This window comes from Hylobates moloch, unplaced genomic scaffold (assembly GCF_009828535.3).
Source record: "Hylobates moloch isolate HMO894 unplaced genomic scaffold, HMol_V3 SCAFFOLD_20, whole genome shotgun sequence".
NCBI classification, from domain to species: domain Eukaryota; kingdom Metazoa; phylum Chordata; class Mammalia; order Primates; family Hylobatidae; genus Hylobates; species Hylobates moloch.
Genome location: NW_026652295.1, coordinates 41,706,197 through 41,728,712, shown reverse-complemented (window position 1 = coordinate 41,728,712; position 22,516 = coordinate 41,706,197). Strand labels below are relative to the sequence as shown.

Genomic DNA, 22,516 nt, shown 5'->3' with positions numbered 1-22,516 from the left:
CGGGGTTCAATCGATTCTCCCGCCTTAGCCTCCCAAGTAGCTGGGATTACAGGTGCCCGCCACCATGCCCGGCCTCTTTTTTTAAACTTACTAACAAAGTTCTGCTTTTTTGAGTGGCTCTCTAACATGTATGTAAGTACTGTGAGTACTTGGTCATGGGTAAATTGATTTGTCACTATGTTAAGATTTTCAGTTGAGCAGTGCCAGTGTGGGTGGCAGTCACTACAGAGGAAGCAAGAACAGAATGCTTGTTTACACAACCTCCTTTTCTTCTCCAGTGCACAGTGTATTTGCTCCAGTCTTTTCTGTCTGAGTAAATAGCATCATCCATTGTTACATCAGAAACAGTCATTATCTCCCTTCTTCCCGCATCTGATTTGTCAGATTATCTCATCTGTCTAACTCGTTAGCTTTACCTCTAGAATACATCCCCAAAACTACCCTCCTCCTGCCATCACTCTGGTCTAAGCCCTATTACCTCTTGCATGGATTGTTGCATTTGGCTTCTCTACACTCCGCTCTTGCTACCCTCCAGTTTATTCTGGAGGGTACACAGAAATCAAATTGATTTTTAAGCCCTCACTTTATATATTTGATATGTATTTATTGAGCATCTACTTTGCATTAGGCACTGTTCTGGACTACCCTGGGGATACAACAAAGTGCAAACCAGACAAAAACTCCTATTCTTATAGAGTTAATATTCTAGCAGGTAGAGTTGGATAATAAGATGAAGTTAGAAATGCCATGGTATGTTAAATGTAATTAAGTACTAAGAAGGACTAAGAAGTACTAAAATAGGGCCGGGCACGGTGGCTCACGCCGGTAATCCCAGCACTTTGGGAGGCCGAGGCGGGCAGATCAGGAGGTCAGGAGATCGAGACCATATTGGCTAACACAGTGAAACCCCATCTCTACTAAAAATACAAAAATTAGCGGGGCTTGGTGGCGGGCACCTGTAGTCCCAGCTACTTGGGAGGCTGAGGCAGGAGAATGGCGTGAACCTGGGAGGCGGAGCTTGCAGTGAGCCGAGATCGTGCCACTGCACTCCAGACTGGGGGCAACAGAGCAAGTCTCAAAAAAAAAAAAAAAAAAAGGACTAAGAGCAGAGAAGGGAGTTACAGTGTGTGTGTGTGTGCGCGCACGCGTGTGTATGTAATATAGTCTTGCTCTGTCACCCGGGCTGGGATGTAGTGGTGTGATCATAGCTCACTGCAGTCTCAAACTCCCACGCTCAAGCGATCCTCTCACCTCAGTCTCCTGAGTAGCTGGGACTACAGGTGCGTAACAACATCCCAGCTGATTTTATTTAAAAAAGTTTTTTTGGTGTGGGGAGGGATTTCACTATGTTGCCCAGGCTGGTCTCAAACTCCTGGCCTCACGTGATTCTCCTGCCTCAGCCTCCCAAAATGCTGGGCTTACAGGCATGAGCTACCATGCCTGGCCTGGGGAGTTAAAATTTTTGATAGAGTAGTCAGGGAAGGCCTCTTGGGAAGGTGATTTTTGAATAAAGATCTGAAGGAGGTGAGGGTGTGCCGTGCAAGCATCTGGAGGAAAAGTGTAGTCAGATGATGTCACTATCCTGTGTAAAACCCTCCTATAACTGTTAATTGCACTAAGAATAAAATCCAAATTTCCCAACTGTGCTTTCTGCCTATCTTTTCCTCTTCTGTCACTTTGCTGCAGCCACACTGGCCGCTTTTCTGTTACTTAAAATATACTAAGCTCAATACTGAGGTGCTTCTTTCCTTTGCCTGAAACATCCTTCTACCTGTTCTTTGCAAGGCTGACATCTCATCCTTCAGGCCTCAGGTTATCACCTGAGAAAAACCTTCTCTAACCATTCTATCTGACGTAACTCCTTTTATGATACCATGTTTTAATGACTTTATAGCACTTACCAGAAGTACTTTTTTTTTTTTTCTTTAAACTTGTTTTTGGTTTACCTCCTTCACTAGAAATATGTAGGTTCTGAGAGCAGGGACTTTCTTCACTTCTTTTTCCCCATGCCCAGTAAGAATGAGAGGTCACTGTTGAGGAGAGTTAGAGGTATGGGCTTATATCTCTAAGAAAATGACAGTTTTTTAAAAATGCTTTATTTTTGGTATAGTGTCTTACCATAACCATTTCTCACCTTGTTGAACCCCAACTTTGTAGGGTTGTTTTTTGTTTTTGAGACAAGGTCCTGCTCATTGCCCAGGCTGAAGTGCTGTGGTGCAGTCATGGCTCACTGCAGCCCTGACCTCCCAAGCTTAAGCTATCCTCCTACCTCAGCCACCTGAGTAGTTGGGACCACACCTGGCTAATTTTAAACTTTTTTTATAGAGATGGAGTCTGTGTTGCCCAGACTGGTCTCACATTCTTGCCTGGGCCTATACACCTCAGCCTCCCAAAGTGTTGGGTATACAGGCATGAGCGACCATGCCTGGCTAACTTTGTAACTAGGGAGGAGAGTTTTTGGATGTAGGGATGTCTTGACCCTATTGACTAACCATATTATCCTTTACTTTTGTAGAGACGCTCTCCTGGTCTGCGTTCTGACTCTTTGGAAAAGAGCTTAAGGATCACTGTTGGCAATGACCACTTCTGTGTTAGCACACCAGAACGGCGACGGCTTAGTGATCGGCTGGGGTCACCAGTGGATAATCTGGAAGACATGGACAGGTAGGCATCACCTAAGGCAGGGCATACTATACTAGTACTTGAAGGCAGAAATGTTGCTGTTTTCTGAATGATATATTTGAAAGGATGGTGCCAGCTCTAAAGTTATTTCCTGTGCCACGTGTCCAGTACAAAATAAAACGTTGGGATAGAATTTCTAAGTGGGAAGAGTATAATGATGTGTAGACTCTGTTGCTGAATAAATCGTATAGAAAAAAAAGACTTTAAAAAGGTCATCCGAGTCTGACTAGAAAGAAGAGGCTGAGGGGACATAATGAGAGTCCCCCAAAACAAGAACAGTTGAGATGGTATAGATTCTAAAACAGTGAAACTATGAGCGGTCCCTTCTCCAAAGAAAAGTTCTGGACAAAATGGGAAGACTTTTTAAAATGGTATTATTTTTTAGCTTATCCAGGCTGAAACATAGATTCAGAAAGGGTTAGGTAAGTTCATGTCTAATATATGTGTGTATGTGAAATAGATAAAGTATTAATAGAAAGCTAGAGACCTTCAAAAATGTTTAAGTTCAGTTATTATTTTAACAGCTATTGAGTGCTGAGGAAGGGTAGATACACTCAGGAGACTTGGATATAGACCTCAGGTACTAGGAACTTAACCATATGTAGATTGTAAATAATCACATTAGGTGTTTTTCATCTCGCAAAAGTCAAAGTATGGATGGGAGTTCAGGAAAGCACTCTTACTCAGAGCTGAGACCATGACTGTTGTGGTCTCTGCCCAGCACATTGGGAGTTTTGACAAATGATTAGCAGTAGCAATAAATCAATGTAATGTAATTTCAAACTGAGACTGTCGCTTGCCATGTTGCACAGAGCATAGCTAGGCGGGTGGGGGAGAGCTGGGCAGGAAGTCTGAGGACCAGTTTTGCCGTTGGTAATACCTCAAAGTTCCATTGGCTGTGGATGCAGTGAAGCAAGGCAGAACAGTGTTTTTTTTTTTTTTTTTTTCAGGCTTAATTCACTTTATATTTCTTGTATAAAAACCCTATGTTGTAGCCACAGCTGGAGCCTGCGTCCTCTGCACAGAGACTCTGGTGTGTGTCTCTGAATGAGGTATCAGTGAATTCCTGATAGGGAGACTTGGTGAATCCCGTCTCCTTCCAGAGATCGGGGGTCAGGTAGCTGTAGGTCTTAGAGATGGCATCGAAGGTGGCCTTGGTGAAGTTGCCCAGGGTGGCAGTGCAGCCCCTGGCTGAGGTGTAGCAGTCATCATTACCAGCCATCATGAGCAGCTTCTTGGGCACAGGGGCTGAGATGATGCCAGTGCCCTTGGGCACAGGGATGAGGCGCACCAGCACAGAGCCGCAGCGGCCTGTCACCTTGCAAGGAACAATGTGGGGCTTGTGGATCTTGTTCCCCCAGTAGCCTCTGCGCACAGGGAGAATGGAGAGCTTGGCCAGGATGATGGCCCTGCAGGTGGCAGTGGCCACCTTCTTGGAGCACTTAACACCCAGACTGACGTGGCCATTGTAGTCCCCGATGGCAACAAACGCCTTGAACCTTTTGCACTGGCCAATGTGGGTCTGCTTCTGCACTGGCATAATCTTCAACACCTCATCCTTGAGAGAGGCCCCCAGGAAAAAGTCAGGGATCTCAGATTCCTTGATGGGCAGGGAGAAGAGATAGTTCTCCAGGGACTTGATCTTTATGTCCTTAACCAAGCAGCCCAGCTTGGTGACAGGCATCCGCTCCTTATCCTTGGCCTTGCCTCCATGAGCTCCGCGGCCTCAGCCCTGTCCACGGCTGCAACCCCAGCCCTTCCACGGAAGCCACCGCGGTTTCTCATCCCAGGGTCCCTGGGGCCTCTGCCCCCGCCCCACCCCCTCCACCTACATCATCTGCCATTTGGTGTTTTCTCAGAGAAGAAGCAAGGCAGAGTAGTCTTATGTCATACAACATTGAAGCTTCTAAAGGGCTTCAAGATATGTGACTGTATCAATTGAGGCAATAGCCCTTGCCGTTCTGGCTGCTTCTGTTTGGGGAAATTATTGAGTAGGTAGTCTGGGTAGGTGGTACATAGTATGATGGTCTTCATTCATTTTTTTTTTTTTGAGACAGTCTCGGCTCACTGCAAGCTCCGCCTCCCGGGTTCACGCCATTCTCCTGCCTCAGCCTCTCAAGTAGCTGGGACTACAGGCGCCCACCACCACGCCCGGCTAATTTTTTTTTATTTTTAGTAGAGACAGGGTTTCACCGTGTTAGCCAGGATGGTCTCGATCTCCTGACCTTGTAATCCGCCCGCCTCGGCCTCCCGAAGTGCTGTGATTACAGGCATGAGCCACCGCGCCCGGCGATTGTCTTCATTCTTTGCTGAGGTTTTGAGTTAGCTTCAGCAGTTCCTCTTCTTAGGCCTAGGATGTCACTTCCCCTTTGCATAAACTTTGTTATGCACGTGTGCTTCAGATAGAACTAATTGTATTTTTAAATTACAAAAATTAAAATTTTTCCTCTTAGGGAGTTTGGGGCAGCAGTCTTCTTTCTAGAATCATGTGTTTCAGAGGCACAGGTCTATTTTAGATAAAAGTGAGATTAAGGTTCTAAACAGAGATACAAGGCCATTTAAAAAATACTGTTGCCCCCTACACATTTCTCTTCTTTCCCTTTTGTTCAGTATGGTTTGTGTGGATAATTACTGTCCACTAAAACCAGGCCATAGGACCATTGGCATACTCAGGTTGTCTCCTGACAGTGAGTCTAGTCTTCAGCCAATGATACAGGCCATTTTTATCGTTTGTATGTAGATGTTGGGGCCTGGCGCAGTGGCTCATACCTGTAATCCCAGCACTTTGGGAGGCTGAGGTGGGCCAATCACTTTAGGTGAGGAGTTCGAGACCATCCTGGCCAACATGGTGAAACCCTGTCTCTACCAAAAATACAAAAATTACCCAGCGGTGGCGCATGCCTGTAGTCCTAGCTACTCCAGAGGCTGAGGCAGGAGAAGCTTGAACCTGGGAGGCAGAGTTTGCAGTGAGCCCAGATTGTGCCACTGCACAGAACAAGACTCTGTCTCAAAACAAAAATGAAAAAGCCTATGTAGATGTTTATTTTTTAAAAATTTATTTATTTATTTATTTTTATTTATTTTTTGAGACAGAGTCTTGCACTGTTGCCTGGCTGGAGTGCAATGCTACAATCTCGGCTCACTGCAACCTCCGCCTCCCAGGTTCTAGCAATTCTCCTGCCTCAGCCTCCTGAGTAGCTGGGGTTACAGGTGCGGACTACCACGCCTGGCTAATTTTTTGTATTTTTAGTAGAGATGCAGTTTCACTATGTTGGCCAGGTTGGTCTCGAACTCCTGACCTCGTGATCCGTCCACCTCGGCCTCCCAAAGTGCTGGGATTACAGGCGTGAGCCACCGCGCCTGGCCCCTTTTAAATTTATTTTTAAGAGACAGGGTCTCACTCTGTCACCCAGGCTAGAGTGCAGTGGCACGATCATAGCTTAGTGTAGCCTCTAACTCCTGGATTCAATTGATTCTCCTGCCACAGCCTCCCAAGTAGCTAGGAATACAGGCACACACCACCCAATGCCCAGCTAATTTTTCAAATTTTTGTAGAGATGGGGTTCTCACTGTGTTGCCTACGCTGGTTTCAAACTCCTGAGCTCAAGTGATCCTCCTGCCTCAGCCTCCCAAAGTGATGGGATTGCAGGCATGAGCCATCATGCCTGGCCAGCTGTTTGTTTATTTATTTATTTTTTTTCCTGAGACTCTAGTATTCTTTCTCTTCCTTTATTGAATCTGTTAAGTTTTATATCAGGTTTGGATGATAGCCAAGTTGGGTTTTAGTTGTCTTCACCTTAGCAGCCCTGTATGTAGGACTGTAGTTGTACTCAAAAGGGAACATGAACGGTAATGTGAAAAATTCTAAAACACTTGGCTTCTAAAGACTTGCGGATGTGAGGTTGATTTCTCCTGTTCATCAAAGTAATTTGCACATATAATGTTCCATTCATGGAGCTATTTATTTTAAAAAAAAATTATCTTTTTAAAAAAGACAGTGTCTCGCTCTGTTGCCCAGTGGCGTGATCATAGTTCACTGTAACCTCAAACTCCTGGGCTCAAGTGGTCCTCCCAGCTCAGTCTTCAGAGTAGCTAGAACTATGGGCTGCACTACCACACCTGGTGAATTAAAAAATAAATTTTTAGAAATTGGGTTTCTATCTATCTATGTTGTCCAGGCTGGTCTCCTGACCTCAAGTAATCCTTCTGCCCTGGCCTCTCGAAGTGCTAAGATTACAGGTGTGAGCCATTGTGCCCAGCTTATCGCCTAATTCCTTCTCCTTATTCTGACAGATTGAAGGAGTGGGATTTTTTTCCCTCTGATTTACTTTAGGGAATAGAAGCAAACAGCTTTCTCGGGGCATTTTTGGGACTCATCAACAGAAAAGAATGGAGAGTTTAGGCTCTGAAGGACCTTTTAAAATATATATACATTTTTAACAGCTTTATTGAGATGTAATTTGTATACTATATAATTCACCCATTTAAAGTGTACAGTTCAGTGATTTTTGGCATATTCAGAGTTGTGCATCCCTCACTACAATCAATTTTAGAACATTTTTATTAAACCAGAAAGAAGCTCTGTTTTAGCCATTACTCCCTCCACCCTACCCCCAGCCATGGGCAATCACTAATCTACTTTCTGTCTCTATAGATTTGCCTATTCTGGACATTTCATATAAATAGAATCATATAATATATGGTCTTTTGTGATTGGCTTCTTTGACTTAGCATATTTTTTTTAAGGTTCATCCGTGTTTGTAGCATTCCTTTTTATTGCTGATAATAATTTATTGTATGGATATATCATGTTTTGTTTATCCATTCATCAGTGATGAATGAATGGATAACATTTTGATTCTTTTCACTTTTTGGCAATTATGATTAATGCTGCTCTGAACATTGGTATAAAAGTTTTTATATGGACATACATACATTTTTAAAAAACTTGTTTAACAGAGATTTGTAAACACAAAAATTTAGAATAGTACAGTGAAACCCCATGTCCTCATTACCCAACTCCAACAATCAGTTTTTTTAAATAGATAGACTTTATTTTAGAAAACAGTTGAACTTAACCAAGGCTTTCCAGGAGTATCCATCGCTGGACTCTTTCAGGGTATAGGAGATTGTACCCTTTTTAGGGCTCTTACTACAGCCAGTTCTTTTCTCATATCCTTTTGGAGTCCTGGGGAAGGAGGACATGAGCTTTTAATAAGCAGCCTGATTTCTGCCTATATATATGTGATAGCTTTTTTAAGAAAACTGTTTTTATGCCTTTTTTCTGTCTTATTCTACTGGAGATTCCAAGTCTGGACTGCAGCTTTTTGAGAGCCATCTCATTTATAGCTTCTTGATAGTTAGTACTGGATTAGATCTTGGGCTAGTATGCTGTTTCATGGTGACATGTAATAGTTCTAGTGGGGAGCTGAATGTGGGAGTGTGAATGAACTTGCCCCTCATCATGGAGCCTATGTTTTTTCTCGCTATACTAATATGATCAGAGACTTTTTGTATGGTAGATGGTGTTTTGGCAGTGGATTGACTCAACTCATGAACATTCCTCTCTGGAAATAGGTGTGTTTATGGCTGACGGACCTATAGAGAAAAATTTTTACCTCAGTTTGATTTCAGAAATCATCGTTGGTTTATTCCCATTTATTCCTATTTCATACTACATTGAAAACTCAAAATTTCCCAAATTCTTAGAAGGTGGGTAACAGAAACCTGGATTCCCACAGGTGGCATTCTTGTTAGAGAAGGTAAACAAAGTTTGTCCTTGATAACCTTTCATAAGTTTATTCCTAGGTCTACAACTTTGAACAAAGGCAGGCTGGTGAATAAGAAAAGGCAATGTTTTAAGGTTCTGCTGGCATAGTCTCAGAGACAGGAAAGCAACTACTAAAAAAAACAGGAAAAGTCATTTCTAGAAACTCACAAAAAGCAAAAGTAGCTACTAGAAACTGCAGAAGACACTAATAGTTACCATCCTCTAGATGATAATTCACTCTGGAATGTGAGTGACATGTAAGAACTTTTATTTTTTATTCAGATTACTTAGAAGTTTTCATACATAAAGTGCTAGAGGATCTTTATTCCTATCTATGATTTAAATCAGAAACTTTAGTTTTGTGTCATAGCCATAGCCCCTGAGAAGGTTAGCATTATTGGGTGTGGTGTAGAGTTCTCAGCTAAAAGAATAGTTGTCCCATCCTGAATTTTTACCTCATGCCACAAAGGTCTGAGACCTTTGTATTTAATGCAATAAAAATATATGGTGAACCAAACCATCACTTTCTCTTTTCTAAGCCCAAGATTAGCTGAGTGCTTGTAGATATCCAGAGAAGGCAAAGAGGGTGACAAAACAGGCTGTGAGAGAGCTTTGTGGGTTTTAATATGTGAACCATCAAGGCAAAGCATTGGAGAACCTTCTAAATCTTATGAGAAAATCATGCTAATTAGATAAACCAGTAGTTTTTTAAAAAGTTACCATATAGTGAAACACTTTTTTTTCCAATTGAATTATTAGAACCTTAATATACAGACTTAAAGTTGGAATTAGTATGATTTAACTGGGGTAGAAGGTCCAGAGCCCTGCTGGTTCTGCTTTTCTAGTACCTCCTTTCTTTTGGTAGCTCCTGAGCACTCTTTACAACCTCTGGAACACAGCTTTAAAACCATTGATCTGAGCCACGCGTGGAGGCTCATGCCTGTAATCCCAGCACTTTGGGAGGCTGAGGCGGGCAGATCACCTGAGGTCAGGAGTTTGAGACCAGCCTGGCCAACATGTGAAACCCCATCTCTACTAAAAAAATGCAAAAAGTCAGCCAGCGTGGTGGTGCACGCCTGTAATCCCAGCTACTTAGGAGGCTGAGGCACAAGAATCACTTGAACCAGGGAGGTAGAGGTTGCAGTCAGCCGAGATCATGCCACTGCACTCCAGCCTGGGCGACAGAGCAAGACTCTGTCTTAAACAAAACAGGCCGAGCGCGGTGGCTCATGCCTGTAATCCCAACACTTTGGGAGGCCAAGGCGGGCTGATCACTAGGTCAGGAGATCGAGACCATCCTGGCTAACGTGGTGAAACCCCGTTTCTGCTAAAAAAAAAAAAAAAAAAAAAAAATTAGCCGGGTGTGGTGGCTGGTGCCCATAGGCCCAGCTACACAGGAGGCTGAGGCCGGAGAATGGCATGAACCCGGGAGGCAGAGCTTGCAGTGAGCCGAGATTGCGCCACTGCACTCCAGCCTGGGTGACAGAGTGAGACTCTGTCTCAAAACAAAACAAAAAAATCCCATTGATCTGGACTGGTGTTTCTCAAACTTTAAAGTACAGACAAATCACCTGGAGATCTTGTTCAAATGCAGATTCTAGTTCAGATCTGCTTGGGGTGGAGCTTTGAGAAGCTATATTTCTAAAAAGTTCCCAGGTAATGCTAATGCTGTTTCGTCCGCACTACACTTTCAGTAGCAAAGAGCTAGAATTTAGCTTGTATGGAGTTGTGTAACTTGCATGATATTCTGCATACCCTAAGTCTAGTCAGAGAAATTACCCAAACAGCTCTGTCTAGATATGTTGGTAATATTACCTCTTGGTTAGAGGCTAAAGCTGCTTGTGCCCCTGGGGAAAGGGAGAGGAAATGTTCTTGGACTTCATGATTATAGTCTTTTGCCCTAAGCATTTTATAGCCCCCTTGACAAACACCAGTCTCTTAGCCTTGTCTGCCCTTGTTCTTTCCAAGTCCATTTGTTCAATGATGCTTCTCTTTTTCCTCAGGGATGACCTGACTGATGATTCTGTCTTCACTCGAAGCTCCCAGTGCTCTCGGGGTCTTGAGCGATATATTTCCCAGGAGGAAGGGCCTCTCAGTCCCTTCTTGGGACAACTTGATGAGGACTACCGAACAAAAGAAACTTTCCTGCATCGATCTGATTATAGTCCCCATATCAGTTGTCATGATGAGCTGTTGCGGGGAACAGAACGCAATCGAGAAAAACTCAAAGGCTACTCTATACGATCTGAAGAAAGGAGCCGGGAGGCCAAAAGACCCCGTTATGATGACACAGTGAAGATAAACAGCATGGGAGGGGATCACCCAAGTTTTACATCAGGAACTCGCAACTATCGACAGCGTAGAAGAAGCCCAAGTCCTAGGTTTCTTGACCCTGAGTTTCGGGAACTGGATCTTGCCAGACGAAAGCGAGAGGAAGAGGAGGAGCGAAGTAGGAGCTTGAGTCAGGAGCTGGTTGGAGTTGATGGTGGTGGTACTGGCTGTTCCATCCCTGGGTTGTCAGGTGTCCTAACAGCATCAGAGCCAGGATATTCTTTGCATCGGCCTGAGGAAGTATCTGTGATGCCCAAGAAATCCATTTTGAAGAAGCGGATTGAGGTGGACATAATGGAGCCCTCCATGCAGGTCTCTGCTGCATTTCTTGTAGGGCCTCTTGCTAGTCTCTCTAATATCTTAAAGCCTGGTTACTTTCCTGTGGGCTATGTTCCTAATGGTATCTTTGTAATATATGCTGGACCGACATTGTGAGCTACACCTTCTAGGACTCTCCAAACGAAACTGTAGGCCTTTTAATGCATCAGTAGAGGGTTCTATTGCTGTATATTAGGCTTTATATTAATAAATAGATATTTTGGAGAGTACTATAAGTTTTTTTCCTTAAATTGGATTATCCTTTGGCAATCTTTGAATATGGGTTTGTTGGAAATGAACCTTGAAAGGCAAGGGGAGGAGGTGATCTCAATTTTCTCATCTCTCTTTAGAGAGAAGACAAGATGTATGAGTTGTAGGACACTGGACTAGAAATCAGGTGATTCTGATTTTGGACCCACTTCTGCCACCAACTTACTGTGATTTTTAGACAAGTCACCTCACCATTCTGAGCCTTGATATTTTTCCCTGACCTGTGAAAGGATGGTGAGACCACTACTGGAAAGACCACTAGTTTTTAGCTGTCCTCTTAGGAGATAAAGGCTTCTGAAGAGGTTCCCTAGCAAAGGAATGCTGATGAGTTAGCGTTCCAGAGTTTCCTCTCCCCACTTCAGCCAAAGCAGCTCTTTTTTTTTCCTTTTCTTTTGGGGATCCATAGGAAAGAAAACAAGCTAGGGGATCTCTAAAATTCTTTTGAATTCAAATTCCTTTTAACAAATAGATAAAGGTGAGGATTCCATCCAGTTTGCCTCGCTTCCTGTTTCTCCTTAACAGCAGAAACATCTGGAGATAAGGGGATTCACATTTTGAATCTGGCTAAGGATACGTTTCCTCCCTTTTATCCATACTTACATCTCACCTGTTAATTCAGGAAGACCAAAGTATTTAAGTATTTATCTCAATTACTAATGTTCTGAGATTCTGCATAAGACTAAGTCAGTTGTGTTTGTCTTTGCAGCTTGAGAGTTTTTCCAGCAGTACCAGCTCCAGCCAGGATCACCCTCTCTACTCTGGGCACCCATCCCTTCCACTAAGTGGTGCTATTGCTGCTTTTGCCTCAGAGATCGAAAACAAGGGGACTATGGTAGAGACTGCCTTGAAGGAACCTCAGGGCAACCTTTACCAATGGGGTCCCCTTCCTGGGATTCCCAAAGACAACAGTCCTCTCAGAGAAAAATTTGGAAGTTTTCTATGCCACAAGGATAATTTGGATTTGAAGGCTGAGGGACCTGAGCGACACACAGACTTCCTGCTGCCCCATGAGAGAGCTAGCCAGGATGGCAGTGGTTTTTCCCGCATTCTGAGCATGTTGGCTGATTCTACTGGTACACAGGAAAAAAGGCGACGTAGCTTTCCTGACATAGAAGATGAGGAGAAATTTCTCTATGGGGATGAAGAAGAGGATTTAAAGGCAGAATCCCTACCAAAGCCCCTTGGGAGCTCTGAAAGTGAAGTTATGAGGCAGAAGGCAAGCTCCCTGCCGTCTTCAGCTCCAGCTGTAAAGCTAGAATCACTAGAAGAGACCAGTCCAGAATATGCGAAGATCCATGACTTGCTCAAGACAATAGGGCTGGATATTGGAGTAGCAGAGATTAGTCAATTGGCTGCACGCACCCAGGAACGACTTCATGGCAAGAAGCCATCATTACGCTCCTCAGCTGACCGCCGTTCCTCAGTTGACCGATACTTTTCAGCTGACCACTGTTCCTCAGTTGACCACCGCTTCTCAGCTGACCGCTGTTCCTCAGTTGACCACTGCTTCTCAGCTGATCGACGTTCCTCAGATCCCCACAGACTAGAGAACAGGGAGGCACATCATAGCAATACCCACTCTCCAGAGGTGTCCCATCCACACCCACCTTCTCCTGTGGATCCTTACCTGCTCACAAAAAACAGCCCTCCATTCCTGAAGTCTGACCATCCAGTGGGTCATATTTCAGGACCAGAGGTGGTTGGTAGTGGGTTTCAGTCATCTGTTGCAGTCAGGTGCATGTTGCCATCAGCCCCATCTGCCCCAATTAGACTTCCACACACTGCTGCTTTATCTCAGTTTCACATGCCAAGGGCCTCTCAGTTTGCTGCAGCTCGGATACCTCCAAACTACCAGGGACCTGCCATTCCCCCTGCCTCTTTTGATGCCTATAGGCACTACATGGCATATGCAGCCTCAAGATGGCCCATGTATCCCACCTCTCAACCGTCAAACCACCCTGTACCTGAACCACACAGGATAATGCCAATAACCAAACAAGCTACTCGTAGCCGTCCCAATCTCCGTGTGATCCCCACTGTGACTCCTGATAAGCCTAAGCAGAAAGAGTCTTTGCGAGGTTCAATTCCTGCGGCCCAAGTGCCTGTCCAGGTGTCCATTCCATCACTTATAAGATATAATCCAGAGAAGATCTCTGATGAGAAGAACCGTGCTTCCCAGAAGCAGAAGGTGAATATTAGCTTTGGGCATCCTGTGCCTAAGTCTTCTATTTTACCATAAATTTGTATATGTTTTTTAGAGGGGGCTGAAAATTTGTAAGGCTCTTTCGCTTGAATTCGTTTGGAGGCTGCTGTCATCACCTTAAGAAATGTATATTGTTCTCTGTTTTTCACACATGTTTTATCATTAGGGCTAAACAAAAGTCCGGCCTTGCGTCCTATTGTGATTGTCAGACTTCCTTTTTTAAGTTTAATTCTATCCAAATTAATGGTCTTCAAACACTGTAGATAGGAACTGGGAGCCTTGAAGTCTTCAATATAATTTCATAGTGGAGTAGGGAACCAAAATTGGGTGTGGTGAAGGAGAATCAGTAAACCTGTTTGATCCCAGTGAATTCTGTATTCTTACCCTGTAATGATTATGTGAGTTAAAGCTAATAACTAGTTGTTGCTTGATAATTGAAGCAAACCAAGAAATAAACTTTGCTTGTTCTGGTTTATCTTAGAGCCCAGTAGTAACAGCAGCATTTTTGACATGTTATTTATTTAAAAAATTACGTGTGTGTGTGTGTGTGTGTGTATGTATACGTATATTTTATATAGAGATGGGGTCTTCTCACTGTTGCCCAGGCTGATCTTGAACTCATAGGCTCAAGTGATCCTCCCCTGCCGGCCTCTCCCAGAGTGCTAGGATCACAGGCGTGAGCCACTGTGCCTGGCCTCTAAAGTCATTTTTTATATTATCCAGGTTCATTGGGTCCCCAGCCTGTGGGAAGAAAGCAGTGACTGGGGTAAAGATACAATAATTCTAATAATTCTGATAATTTAGAGCAGTAGATAATTCCTTATCTACATCAAGATAAGGAATACATAGTAGAAGAATTTTGAGTGGAAAAGTTAATACATACTATTAATTGTAAAGGTACTTATACCTAGCAACTCACTTTGTTTAGAAACATAAAAATGTAATGTATCTAATTAGGTTTGCTCATAAAAGTTAAGACCTCGCCGGGCGTGGTGTCTCATGCCTGTAATCCCAGCACTTTGGGAGGCTGAGGCGAGTGGATCATGAGGTCAGAAGATAGAGACCATCCTGGCTAACACGGTGAAACCCCATCTCTACTAAAAATACAAAAAATTAGCCGGGTGTGGTGGCACGCGCCTGTAGTCCCAGCTACTCAGGAGGCCATGGCAGGAGAATTGCTTGAACCTAGGAGGGGGAGGTTGCAGTGAGCCGAGATCATGCCACTGCACACCAGCCTGGGCAACAGCAAGATTCCATCTCAAAAAAAAAAAAAGTTCTGAAGAAAAATATTAGAGGGCCAGTCTCATTTTTTTCCAGTTAAAGAGTTTGGGCCAATTATTGGGAAGACAAAAAACACTTCTCTTAAGTTTCTATTGGACTTAAATACCCTGAACTTCAGTCTTTAGTTTTACTGAAGTCTTTTGGGAAAGGGAATAGGTTGAATATAGACAAAACTTTACAGACAGTGTTTGGAGGTCATACACTTTCTCTTTACTTTCCTTTTATAAATGTAGTCCTTAAGTCAGGGTGCTGATAATACGTAGGTCTATTATAGACACATACAGGCCTATTATATGCTGGTATAGTATAGACAAGCCATATTTGCTTTTTTCCATGAGGTAGTAGTATAGTTGAAAGATCATGAGTTTTAGGGCAGATAGACCTGGATTGTAAATCTACTCTTAATGTGTGACTTTGAGTATTCTACTTAATCTTGTACAACCTCAGTTTTCTGACTATAAAATAGAGAAAATGTTGTGAGGATTAAACAACATGCTACTCTGGGCCTACTGCCTATGGGTTATCCCTGGTTTGCAGGGAGCAGTGAAAATAAATAAACAACATGAAATATGTCCCTTACCTATAACACATATGGTTCCTTTATCCATGGTTCCCTTTGGAACTTAGAACCACTATCTAATAGTTGCTATCAGTACCCTAGATGCTTCCTGCAAAAAACAACCTTTCTGGATAGTATAGTTTTTGAAAAGATGGACAGTTCTATTCTAGAACTTAGAACAAAATATTACTTCGACTGTAAGGTCAGAGCCTGTGTGCAGGCATTTGGATCCTTACATTCAGATAATGTCTAGCATGAAGGCTTCTGGAAGAGAGAAATAGAAAAGAGAGTGTTGGAGGAGATGGACTCTCTTACCACTTTGTATTTTGCAGGTTATTGAAGAGAGGGAAAAACTAAAGAATGACCGGGAAGCCCGCCAGAAGAAGATGTACTATCTTAGGACCGAGTTAGAGCGGCTTCATAAACAACAAGGTATCAGCTGCTTTGCATGACTGCCTTTTTGTAATAACTTGCGTAGGAGACCCAGATTTGATACTCTCACACGGGTTCAGTAACCTGAAGCTTCATTAAAAAAAATTTTTTTTAATATAATTAAACTTACAAAAAAGTTGTAATAATAGTGCAAAGAATTCTCAGGTACTCTTCTCCCAGATGATGATGATGATTATTATTATTATTTGAGATGAAGTTTTGCTCTTTCACTCAGGCTGGAGTGAAGTGGTGTGATTTCGGCTCACTACAACCTCTGTCCCCCAGGTTCAAGTGATTCTCCTGCCTTAGCCTCCCAAGTAGCTGGGATTACAGGCACCCGCCACCATGCCCAGCTAATTTTTTTCGTATTTTTAGTAGAGATAGGGTTTCACCATGTTGGCCAGACCCGTCTCAGCCTCCCAAAGTGCTAGGATTATAGGCGTGAGCTACCACGCCCTGCCAGATTATTAACATTTTAATACACTTGCTATATCTTTTTCTCTCTGTCAGTTTGTGTGTATGTGTGTGTGTAATTTTTCCTGAACTTTTTTTTTTTTTTTGAGATGGAGCCTTGCTCTGTTGCCCAGGCTGGAGTGCAGTGGTGCAGTCTTGGCTCACTGCAACCTCTGCCTCCTGGATTCAAGTGATTCTCAAGCCTCAGCCTCCCAAGTAGCTGGGATTACAGGTGTGTGCCACCACACCTGGCTAATTTTTGTAATTTTAGTAGCGATGGGGTTTCATCATTTTGTCCAGGCTGGTCTCAAACTTCTGGCCTCAAGCAATCCTCCTGCCTCGGCCTCCCAGAGTGCTGAGATTACAGGCATGAGTCACCGCACTGGCCTTTTCTGAACTTTTTAAAGTAACTTGTAGATGTGATGTTCCTTTACTCCTAAATACTTAAGTATTTCCTAACAACAAAGAAGGTACATAACCTTAATACACTTATCAAAATTAGGATATTAGCAGTGATACAATACTATTACCCAGTCTACCAATCTTACTCATATTTCACATTGTCCCGTTAATGCCCTTTATAGCAAAAGAAAGTGCAAGATTATATATCACATTCAGTTTTCATATTCCTGTACTCTTTAATCTGAGTCATTGTATTTCATAACATTAACATTCTGGAAAATAAGAGGTCATATATTTTGTAGAATATCCCTTAATTTTGATTTTTCTGTTTCCTTATGATTAAATTCAGCTTATTCATTTTTGGCAAGACTATCACAGAAATGATGCTGAGTTTTTATCAGGTGTTGATTTGTCCCATTACTGGTGATGTTAACTTTAATTATTTGGTTAAGGTGGTGTCTGCCAGATTTCTCCACTATAGAGTTACTGTTTTATCCTTTTCAATTAATGTGTATCTTATAGAGGAGATACTTTGAGACTATGTAATTATTCAGTTACTCCTCAAACTTTCACCCACTGGTTTTAGCATCCATTGATGAGTCTTGCCTGAGCCAGTTATTGTGATAATAGTTATTTAAAAACTTTTTTTGAGACAAGGTCTCACTCTGTCACCCAGGCTGAAGTGCAGTGGCAGTGGCATGATCTCAGGTCACTGCACCTCCGCTTCCTGGCTCAGGTGATCCTCCTGAGTAGCCGAGACCATAGGCATGAGCCACCACGCCTGGCTAATTTTTTTTTTTTTTGGCTAGAGGCAAGGTTTTACCATGTTGCCAAGGCTGGTCTCAAACTCCTGAGCTCTGCGGCCTCCCGAAGTGCTAGGATTACAGGCATGAGCCACTGTGCCTGGCCTGTGATGGTTATCAAATAGTGATTTTTCAAGGTTCCTCATTCCTTCTACCTTTATTAGTTGGCTTTCTACTGTAAGAGGGAACTTCCTAACCCTCACTCCCATTTGTTTATTCATTTATATGAGTATGAATTCATGGATTCTTCATTTGATAAGTTATAATCTTTTATTATCATTATTTTCATGCTCAAATTGTTCCAAATCTGGCCAGTGGGACCCCCTGTGAGTTAGCTCCTGTGTCCTTTCAATATGTCTCCATCATTTTTTACTACTTTCTTTTTTCTTCTTTTTCTTTCTTTCTTTCTTTTCTTTTCTCTCTTTTTTTTTTTTTGAGATGGAGCCTTGCTCTGTTGCCCAGGCTAGAGTGCAGTGTGGTGCAATCTCAGCTCACTGCAGCCTCCGCCTTCCAAGTTCAAGTAATTTGCCTGCCTCAACCTCCCAAGTAGCTGGGATTACAGGCGTGTGCCACCATGCCTGGCTAATTTTTGTATTTTTAGTAGAGACAGGGTTTCACCCTGTTGGCCAGGTTGGTCTCTAACTCCTGACCTCAGGTGATCCGCCCGCCTCGGCCTCCCAAAGTGCTGGGATTATAGGTGTAAGCCACCGCACCTGGCCTTTTTTTCTTTTTTTTAAGAGACAGGGTCTCATTCTGTTGCCCAGGCTGAAGGGCAGTGGTGCTGTCATAGCTCACTGTAGTCTTGAATTTCTGGACTCAAGCGAGCCTACCATCTCAGCCTCCCAAAGCACTGGAATTACAGGCATAAGCCACAGTGCCTGATCTTTCCTTAAATTTGGCACACACACACACAAAAATGTTCCCTGATGCCTTCCTTTTTATTCTATTTCTTTATGCTTTTAGGAATTCACATACACAGTGAAGAAAAGAACATAACAAGGCTTCTAAATACTGATAGTATGAAAGAACAGAGTGGAGAAGATATAATTGCTTCTGTCTGGGTTTGGACTGTTTAGGGATGAGAAATTGAGTTATTTATCCTGTGAGGATTAACACCAGAGGATCTGCAGTTTGGAACAGGAGATAACATTAAATAAGCCAGCTGGGTGTGACGGCTCACATCTGTAATCCCAGCACTTTGAGAGGCTGAAGCAGGCAGATCGCTTTGAGCTCAGGAGTTCAAGACCAGCCTGGTGACATGGCAAAACCCCATCTCTACCAAAAAAAAAAAAGATAAACCAGAGGCAAAACCTAAACCTCATTGAAGAAGTTGTTAAAGTGTCCTTAGATCAGATAAAGTCAAATATATTACCCTCTAAGTAATTCTTCAGCCCTCTGAAGAGAGGACAACTGCTAAATTCATAGTTACAACACATTAATGTTTTTGAGAGACACACAAAATTATATATACTGTTATGGGAGTTCATGGAGCCCCTGAAGCCTGTCCATAAATCCTTAGCTAATAACCTTTACACAAAAGATAATGTCATAACCCATTCTTTACCTTCATAGAAGCTTCACTTACACCAACCCATGTGGAAGGAGAGTCTCACTTGCTCTTAGAAAAAAAATTGTTTTTTGAGACAGAGTCTCACTATCACCCAGGCTGGAGTGCAATGGCATGATCTTGGCTCACTGCAAGCTCCGCCTCCTGAGTTCAAGCAATTCTCCTGCCTCAGCCTCCCGGGTAAATAGAATTACAGGCGCCCACCCCCATGCCCGGCTAATTTTTTGTATTTTTAGTAGAGGCGGGGTTTCACCATGTTAGCAAGGCTGGTCTCGAGCACCTGAACTCAAGTAGTCACTCACCCTGGTCTCCCAAAGTGCTGGGATTACAGGCATGAGCCACCACGCCTAGCCGCTCTCAGAAACTTTTGTGGGCAAAGATTTTGTAACCATAAAGCCCTGACAGATTACTGCTTGTAAATGAGAAATGACTCATCTTATTTTCCCTGTACTTCTTTTTGTTGACATTTGACTGCTCAGGGGAAATGCTGCGCAAGAAACGAAGGGAGAAGGATGGCCACAAAGATCCTCTCTTGGTGGAGGTGAGTCGGCTTCAGGATAACATTATGAAGGACATTGCAGAGCTACGGCAAGAGGCAGAAGAGGCAGAAAAGAAGCAATCTGAACTGGACAAAGTGGCTCAGATCTTGGGAATTAACATCTTTGATAAATCCCAGAAGTCTTTAAGTGACAGTAAAGAGCCTACAGAGAAGCCTGGGAAAGCAGAAAAATCTAAGAGCCCAGAAAAGGTGTCATCGTTTTCAAACTCCTCCTCCAACAAGGTAACAACTCAATTTTTCCATTTCTATCATCTTTTTTTTCCCTTAGACTCCTATGGTTTTCTAACCATTTTCTTAACTTAGGTTTTCAAACTGTTCTTACTCTTGTTAATTATTTTCTTACAGTGTAGATCAGAGCATGGTACTCCTCTTCAGAATTTCAGCAGTTCCTTGTTGCCCGCAAAGAATCCAAAATCCTCAGTATTCAGGACCTTCTATGTTCTCGTTCCAGCATTTACTCCCTAACCCACTCCTGTCTGGCTTCTGATCTTCTCACAACTTGTATATACCCTTTTGGGGGGTTCATATTTAGCAACTATGTTCATGTCTAGGTCACTACTATGTTGCTAAAGTCAGTAGATACATTTTACTTCTCAAATGAGCAGCATTTGAGGCCAAGAATCACTTTCTCCTACAAATACTCTTTTCCCTTGGCTTCTGTCACACTTCTTTTCCTCATAGTACATTGTATGCTCCTGCTTAGTATCCTTTGCTGTCTATCTCTCGTGCATAATCTTTAAATTTTTGAGTTTCTCGGGGCTCAGTCCTTGCCCAGTTCTCCAGAATTTGCCCTTTCTTTCTAGGCCATTTCATCCAGTCCTATGCTAAAATGCCATGTGACAATTGCCAGTTTTATGTTCTAGTCAAATGAGTCTTCTGAGTGTCTAACAACCTAACTCACCATTTCCACTTCATTATCTCATAGGCACTTGAAATTGAGCATGTCCTAAACTAAATTAATGGTTGTGCTCAACCTCCTTCCAACTGTTTCTTCCTCCATTGTTATGCATTCTCAATGAATGGCATACTGTCCAACAGTTTTCATGCCAACAACTTAAAAGTCACTCTTAGTCTTCTGCCCTCCCTAACTGCTCCATACGCAATCAATTACAAATTCTGTCAGGTCCCTCTCCAAAGTGAATCTCGATTCCATCCACCTTATCATCTCCACTGACATTCAAGTCCAAGCCACATCAGTTTTTGCTTATGTTGCTATGTTAACTGTTTTTGCACATATAGCCAGTGATCATGATACTTAATCCAATCCCTTGCCTACCTCCTCAACCTCATTTCATGCCTCTTTCCCTCTTGCTGACTGTAGTTTCATTACTAACCTTTTCATTCCTCAAACGTATCATCTCCTCTCATCACCTCACATTTTCTGTTCCCTTTCTTTACCATGCAAATTGAACTCTTTCCTTATCTGCTCTTCTAACTAACTACAATGCATCCTTTAGATTGGATCTTAAATTACTTCCCTGATATCCTTCTCTGATTCCCTAGACTGTTAAATTTGCCTGATATACACTCCCATAATATCTTGTAATTTTCCTTCTTAGCATTTATGACAGATCTGATTTTATAATTAAATGTGTTCCCCTAATTTGATTTTAAGGTTCAAAAGTTACAGGGACTTTATATGTGTCATTGTTCAATATGGTTCTCAATACATAGCCCAGGGCCCGGCACATAGTAATGAATACTGCTGAAGAAACATTATATTACATCTTACACTGCGTCACCTCAAAATGCAATTTTCCAGATGTGCAATATCTGGTATTACACCTCTCTGGTTTTGCATAAATAATCCTATTAGCCTGGAATAATCTTTCTCCCAACCCCACTCACCCATTAAAGCCCAATTTGGATACCACCTCTTCCATGAAGAATTTCCAGAATTCCACCCAGATCTAGTCAGCCTTCTTTAGCACTCTGTAATTTGTTTCTTTGTAAAATTTATTTCGTTGTCTTATTTAAAGACTCTTCTTACGTCTGTCTCCACTAAATGAGAGCTTCTTTTTTTTTTTTTTGGTTAAAGATGGGGTCTTGCTATATTGCCCAGGCTGGTCTTTTTTTTGAGACGGAGTTCTTGCTCTGTCACCCAGACTGGAGTGCAGTGGTGCAATCTCGGCTCACTGCAACCTTCGCCTTCCAGGTTCAAGCAATTCTTCTGCCTCAGCCTCCTGAGTAGCTGAGATTACAGGCACGTGCCACCACGCCCGGCTAATTTTTGTATTTTTAGTAGAGACATGGTTTCACCATATTGGCCAGGCTGGTCTCAAACTCCTGACCTCGTGATCCGGCCTCCCAAAGGGCTAGGATTATAGGCGTGAGCCACCCTGCCCGGCGTTTTTTTTTTTTTTTTGAGACAGTGTCTTGTTCTGTCGGCCAGGCTGGAGTACAGTGGCGTGTGGTGTGATCTTGGCTCACTTCAACCTCCGTCTTCCAGGCAATTCTCCTGCCTCAGCCTCCCGAGTAGCTGGAGTTACAGGCGTGTGCCACCACACCCAGCTAATTTTTGTATTTTTAGTAGAGACAGGGTTTCACCATGTTGGCCAGGCTGGTCTCGAACTCCTGACCTCAGGTAATCTACCCGCCCCGGCCTCCCAAAGTGCTGGGATTACAAGCATGAGCCACTGCTCCTGTCCCCAGGCTGGTCTTGAACTCCTAGGATCAAGTGATGATCCTCCCGCTTCAGCCTCCCAAAGTGCTGGTATTACAGATGTGAGCCACCCCACCTGGCCCGAGAGGATAAAAGAGGAATCTTTTTTATCTTTGTGTTTCCCATGGCATACAATATGTCTAGCACATAGTACATCCTCAGTTAATGTTGAGAGGTAGGAAAGAGAATATATTCTGTATTATCACCCAAGCTCTATTTTTTTC

The 22,516-nt window shown here is 42.9% G+C and overlaps 1 protein-coding gene across 1 annotated transcript in view; it reads left to right on the top strand.

The window, feature by feature from the left end:
- The window catches only part of ZNF318 (zinc finger protein 318), a 34,876-nt gene that overhangs the window by 1,697 nt on the left and 10,663 nt on the right, over window positions 1-22,516 (top strand). The window contains exons 2-6 of the mRNA XM_032140322.2: window positions 2,516-2,664; window positions 10,456-11,095; window positions 12,078-13,559; window positions 15,747-15,846; window positions 19,551-19,852. Of these exons, the coding sequence (XP_031996213.1) occupies window positions 2,516-2,664; window positions 10,456-11,095; window positions 12,078-13,559; window positions 15,747-15,846; window positions 19,551-19,852 (2,673 nt within the window). The remainder of the gene's footprint in view (window positions 1-2,515; window positions 2,665-10,455; window positions 11,096-12,077; window positions 13,560-15,746; window positions 15,847-19,550; window positions 19,853-22,516) is intronic.